This window comes from Eptatretus burgeri, chromosome 11, assembly GCF_056783735.1.
Source record: "Eptatretus burgeri isolate ZD-2024b chromosome 11, Ebu_testis_v1, whole genome shotgun sequence".
NCBI classification, from domain to species: domain Eukaryota; kingdom Metazoa; phylum Chordata; class Myxini; order Myxiniformes; family Myxinidae; genus Eptatretus; species Eptatretus burgeri.
This window is the reverse complement of record NC_140971.1, coordinates 96,285,713-96,291,712: the sequence shown is the minus strand read 5'-3', so window position 1 is coordinate 96,291,712 and position 6,000 is coordinate 96,285,713. Positions and strand designations below refer to the sequence as shown.

Here is a 6,000-nt window from a genome sequence, read left to right as displayed (position 1 = left end):
GAGGATTTTTATTGTCCCGCGACGAGCGTCTCCACCTCGGCCAGGTCGCGCTGTCGGCCTCCCTGGGGTGCAGCTCCCTGCACGACGCGAGCACCCCCTCGTCTGCCCTCGCCGCCTCTCCACAGCTCCGTCCCCTCCGCTCCGACTCCAACGCACACGACGACCAGCTCCTTCTTGCCAACTCCACCGCCCGCGAAGTCTTAACTCTCTGTTCCCTCTCGACTCTCCTACTCTCTGGACTGACGAACACGGTCGCTTTTTATCAGCCCCGTGGCTTCGCCCTCTCATCTTTGACCCCCTCCCTTCGACCTTTCACCTCGCTCCCCATTGGCCCGAGAAAAAGTGGGCGTGAATGCTTTTTGATCCATAAATTTGCATATATCGATCGCCCTCCAACGCCCTGGAGGCGGGGCCAAATCGCCCCTCGCTCACCGATTGGACGGCAAAAAGTGGGCGTGTGTCGTTTTTGATCCGTTTTTGAAGCACAAAATCCGTGATTTTGTACACGCTGTTCGGCGCGCGCCCTGCACGAGTCCAACACCGGTACCCACAGGCGGCGCAAGAACGGTGGCGATGCGACGGTTGCGAGGTGTGACGTGAAGGTCGTGGCGGTTGTGGTGAAGCGGTGGTTGGTGGTGGTAACAATGGCGGTTGGTCCAAATTAAAGATAGTAAAAGAAAAACGGCTATCCTGAAGAGTCGCAGCACGCATAAATGACATGTATTCCCACTAGACAACGGGTTTGGGCCGAACTACACATGTACTTACCGAGATATCTCACCTAAGGGACCTGAATGGTGGTTTGCGAATTTGGTAACCACAACAATATTTATAAAAGGAGATACTGTATGCATCTCGAGAAGGAGTGTCGCTGTTCGTGTTAAAAACACCTTCATGAAATGTCACAGTATGTACAGTGTACAGTACTGTGTGCTCATAATCTTTTGAGACTCATCAAAAATAGGCAGATATTTTAACGTCAGGATTTCACAATCTTCAAGTTGTGATCAGGCAGGCAACAACTGCTTTGACTTGGTGGCTGTTTTGATCCCGCACTCGCGAAGTGAAAAGCAGGGTTAGGCAGCCATATTGGATTTACCTTCAAACCTTTAAAAATCCTCTTCTCCAGAATGGCTGGACAGATCAAGGGGAAACTTCACACACACACATGTTCCCCAAGCCTTGGGGATACCAGGGTGTTCATGAATAATTGCTAGGTCACATGGTTTGGCAACCATATTGGATTGAAGGAAAATATTTAAAAACATTTCTCTCTTGAACCGCTTCATCGATCAACATGAAATTTCAAAATGATGATCTAGTTGTCATGGGGGATCACGGTCTGGCAGGCCGAATTATTTCTTTTTTTGAATCTGGGTCGTTAAAAAAAAAACTTATTTATTTATTTATTTTAATATGGCTCATTTTGCTGTGCCTGGATGGGTTTGAGGGGAGAGGAGTAGCAGTTGAAACACGATTCTCATCCAGGTTCCTCCTGATGACTCCATCTTTGCTTTTTGCTTGTCAGGTTCCTTCTGATGACTCCAATGCAGCGCCTATTTTATTTGATCTTCCATTTGATTTGAATTTAATTTTTTTAAATACCTTTATGAATTCAATTGAATAAAAAAAAACGTAATGGGGCAGGTGTCCAATGAAAGCGGGACGTCTTGGTACCCGATCGTCACTGACAACAATTATAAAGTGGCACTTCCAGTGTTAAGAGCATACATCGAAAACCGTTCAATGGAGGGAATTTAAACTTTACCACATGTTACATGACCATTTGATAAAGAACATATTGAGTGTACATCGAAAACCGTTCAACGGAGGAAATTTAAACTTTACCATATGCTACATGACCATTTGATAAAGGACATATTGAGTGTACATCGAAAACCGTTCAACGGAGGAAATTTAAACTTCACCACATGTTACATGACCATTTGATATAGCACATATTGAGTGCACATCGAAAACCGTTCAACGGAGGAAATTTAAACTTTTCCACATGTCACATGACCATTTGATAAAGAACATATTGAGTGTACATTGAAAACCGTTCAACGGAGAAAATTTAAACTTTACCACATATCACATGACCATTTGATATCGCACATATTGAGTGCACATCATAAACCGTTCAACGGAGGAAATTTAAACTTTACCACATGTCACATGACCATTTGATAAAGGACATATTGAGTGTACATCATAAACCGTTCAACGGAGGAAATTTAAACTTTACCACATGTCACATGACCATTTGATAAAGAACATATTGAGTGTACATCGAAAACCGTTCAACGGAGGAAATTTAAACTTTACCACATGTCACATGACCATTTGATTTAGCACATATTGTTTGGATGGTGAATTAAACAAAGCCTTCTGAGACAGCTACAGACATTTCTTCGCGTTAGAAATTGGAATCATTGTAATCGCTTCAACCGTCAATGTGCTCCACTGGTGAAAAAGGCGAAGAAGAAGAAGAAGAAGAAGAGAAAAAAAAGAAGAAGAAGAAGAAGTACAATTCGTCGTTGTCCCGCCTTTTGCTGACGATGTCCCGACTTCAGCAAAAGATTCTGGCGGATTGATCAGCTATGGTGGATTTGAAAACATTCGAGAATGAGAACGAAACGTCCTTCGTGAAGGATTTTTAATGAACTCCATGGCAGACTTTTCGAAGTAAAATTTGTACACACATTTACCTCAGAAGTGTAGATTTGACGCAATGACTAATTTTCCCTCCAGAGGAGTTGGCTCGCATCGAGTCCCTCTCAAGCTCGTGGCGGGTATTTCTACTAACACCATGTTGTTAATTTTAGTTAAAAAAAGGCACCGCTGGGATTCGAACCCAGGATCTCCTGTTTACTAGACAGGCGCTTTAACCAACTAAGCCACGGCGCCAACCGATTAAAGCTTTCCTCTCAAACCTATCTATAGTTCATAATATGATTATAATAAAAAAATTTAATTAAATGGATGGATTTCATATTTATTTCGCGCACACGAACCATCGTTTTACCTGAGGTAATTATTCCCATTTTGTGTGAACAATGAGATCTAGTATAAGATCCAAGTGACGCAATGCTACGTCACGCGATCCGGGCGGGGCCGAGTTGTTGGTGCGCGCGTCGTCGTGTGGAGCGGAGCGGTGCGGTGCGGTGTGGTGGTGGTGGTGGTGGTGGTGGTGGTGGTGCGTTGCGCCGTTTGCTGCCGTGACTTCTGAAACTGTTCACGTCTCTTCATGCGCCTTTCGTGTGGCCTTGGCGGCGTCGTGCACACCGAGGACTCGTCCCGCTTTGCCTTGAGAGACCCCCGATGAGCGAAGGCTTCGGTGGAATGCGGTGCCGCGCTCTGCTCGGCGTCCAGTGAAGGCCACATCACCGCCATGGACTCGACGGCGGACGATGGTAAATACCTTGAGTCTCTCGCGTCACAAAATAAAGGAAAAAAAAAAAAAAACAACAAAACAAATCCGACAAAACGCTGCAACTGTGGTGGGGACGAACGGTCGGATGTTTATGAGAAGGTTTGTGTGCAGCAGCAGCAGCACACCGGCTTCGGGATACCAAGTGTTTGGTGGTGGTTGTGCGCGTCTCTCCCGAGGTGTGTTTGTGTGGAACACGTGTCCGTGGAGAATGTTCACACAGACCATGATTTGGTGGTTTGAATTGCGCCTTCATGTTGACGGTGTTTGACGTTTCGTTGCGAGAGCCTGTGTGTGTGCGGTGCGTGCAGGACACGACTGTCGGGACGAGTGACGCTCGGGTGACATTGCGTGCCCAGGTGTCCCAGGTGTTCGCACGGACTGGTTTGACGGTTGGAATTTTTTCTTTGACGTGCATTGTCCTGAAGGCGAAGCTATGGACGCCCTTCGGACGTTCTGACTCGGTCGGTGCTCGTCCTTCGATGCCCATCTCGAAACGTCTTCGTGACGTTCTCATAACCTGACGCCTGATATTGCACTTGCAGATCGAGGTGCTTCCTGTAGATGCACCACAGGTGTGTTCCGCTACCGAGCAGCTTGCTAGCGCTTGCCGAGCCAGCCGCTCCTTTGGCCGAAGTCACATTTGGCTCGGCGGCCGGCGGGTCCACAAAATGTACGGCCACGAGCTATTATTGGGCGACTGCAGTATTTCCACGGTCACACAATGTAGCAGTCACATATGTTTTTATTTTTCGGGTAGCCGCACGGGGTATTTATAAATTGTGGAGACCGACAACGTGGGGGTGCCGTACGGTCTTTGATTTGATGTCGCACGGTGACCTTAGGGCGTTCCTGCGGCGGCCATATAATTTTCAAGGCAGACGCAAGGTGCCCGCAAGGCGACCGCAGGGGGGCCCTAAGGCGAACGTGCGGTCAGACAAACGGTAACGAGTGGGTATATATATATATATATATATATATATATATATATATATATATATATATATATATATATATATATATATATATATATATATATATATACCATTTATTTTTTTACTGAAATAAAAATATACCAGAATATATTACTGAATATACTATAACTATAATATATATATATATATATATACCAGTTCGCAGTATAGGCAAACACCTATACTCCGATCTCTTGCGGTAGCGCACGGTCGACACAGACTACCACGGAGGCCGTACATAGGAGTTACGGCGGGCGTAAGGGAAGCATGCGTCGACCCTGCGTTGCCCGCAGGTAGTCACACAGACCTCAAGGCCACCGTACGTTGAACACAGGGACGCTTAGGACTACCCTACGGCAACCATGGAAATAGTGCGGCCGCCGTAATTTTTTTGGGGTTGGCAAAATTCATTTTCCATTGATAAGAGCCTACGGGAGGCGCACCAATAACGCAAGCCCACCGTACGCCCTGCGTACGGTCGACGTGGAACACATTTACGTCACAGCTTGGCTTGTCGAATTGCTACGGCCAACGTACAAATGAAAAAGTTATAACTCCGCGCTATAATTCCTCGGCGAACCCTACGGCCGGTAAAAGATAGCCATACAGCGTAGGGCCACCCTGAGGCCACCTCAGAAACTCTGCGGCCGCTGCACTTTTCTGTCAATTCAGGGGGGCATGGCCGCCGTATCCTAGCCGTAGAGCAAATGTGACTTTGGCTTTATCGACGGTGCTCTGCAAGAAACTTGGTAACTGAACACACCTGCTTTGGCAGTCATGTTGGAGTCCTGTACACATGATTACGAAGCACATCCCACTTTACCTTAAGGTGGATTCTTCGTTTCTTCCACTTCTTTTGTTTGAGCCGACCAGAATATTCGCGTGCTATGTTCACGTGCCTTTCAGTTTCTACATCTACCTGATCATCGCTGCCCGTTGTGCTGCCCAAGGTAGGTACTCTCGGTGACTTGCTCAAAACCCTTCAGTCAACCTCGTATTAAAGGTGTGTTGTGCAGGTTGTTGGAACACCTGTGTCCTCGCTCTGCTCCGATCCTCGATTTAGTTGTCGACCCGTTGGATTTTCAGAAAATGAAGTGTCTCGAGGCATTTTGGGGTAAGATTCTGGAACGATGCTTTTAAACCTAATTTGCAGAATCCAAAAAAATGCCACTTCCCAAGCTGAACACGTGACTTTCAAAATGTCATGTTTCGCCCCAGAATGCTCGGTGTCCATCCATCCATCCATCTATTGGGACCATATTCTGTGCAGAACGTTGCTGCTGCCTAAGCAGTCTCCTTGGATATTGGACACAATCCTGGACGGGTCGTCACTCCGACACAGTATACCAGCATGCTGGCACTCATTTTGCCGACCTCGGAAGGATGACAGGCAGAGTTAACCCCACCTGGTATTAATTCAACAGCTGAGCGGGGTTTGAACTCAGGACCCTCGTATCCTAAGCCCGCCACCCAAACCATTAAGCCAACACCAGGCATATGCTCGGTGTGCCTGCGTGGAAACCTCGAGAAACTGTGGTGTTTCGGACATCGTAAGGTATATCGTGCGTGCGAGGTAAGGATCGTGACCTCAAA

The 6,000-nt window shown here is 46.9% G+C and overlaps 1 protein-coding gene and 1 non-coding gene across 6 annotated transcripts in view; one reads left to right on the top strand and one right to left on the bottom strand.

Moving 5' to 3' along the window:
* Positions 1–2,836: 2,836 nt before the first annotated feature.
* Positions 2,837–2,910, bottom strand: TRNAT-AGU (transfer RNA threonine (anticodon AGU)). Its single transcript has one exon. It is a non-coding gene; the product is annotated as a tRNA-Thr (tRNA).
* A 205-nt stretch (positions 2,911–3,115) lies between these two features.
* MARCHF6 (membrane associated ring-CH-type finger 6) overlaps positions 3,116–6,000 on the top strand; it is a 138,223-nt gene continuing 135,338 nt past the window's right edge. For 2 of the 5 annotated variants that reach the window (XM_085847512.1, XM_085847508.1), the window contains exon 1: positions 3,118–3,416. In XM_085847512.1, coding sequence (XP_085703638.1) covers positions 3,395–3,416 — 22 coding nt within the window. In that variant the 5' untranslated portion in view covers positions 3,118–3,394. Of the gene's footprint in view, positions 3,417–6,000 lie in introns of all 5 variants that reach the window. The other 3 variants (XM_085847511.1, XM_085847510.1, XM_085847509.1) reach the window with 3 other exon arrangements.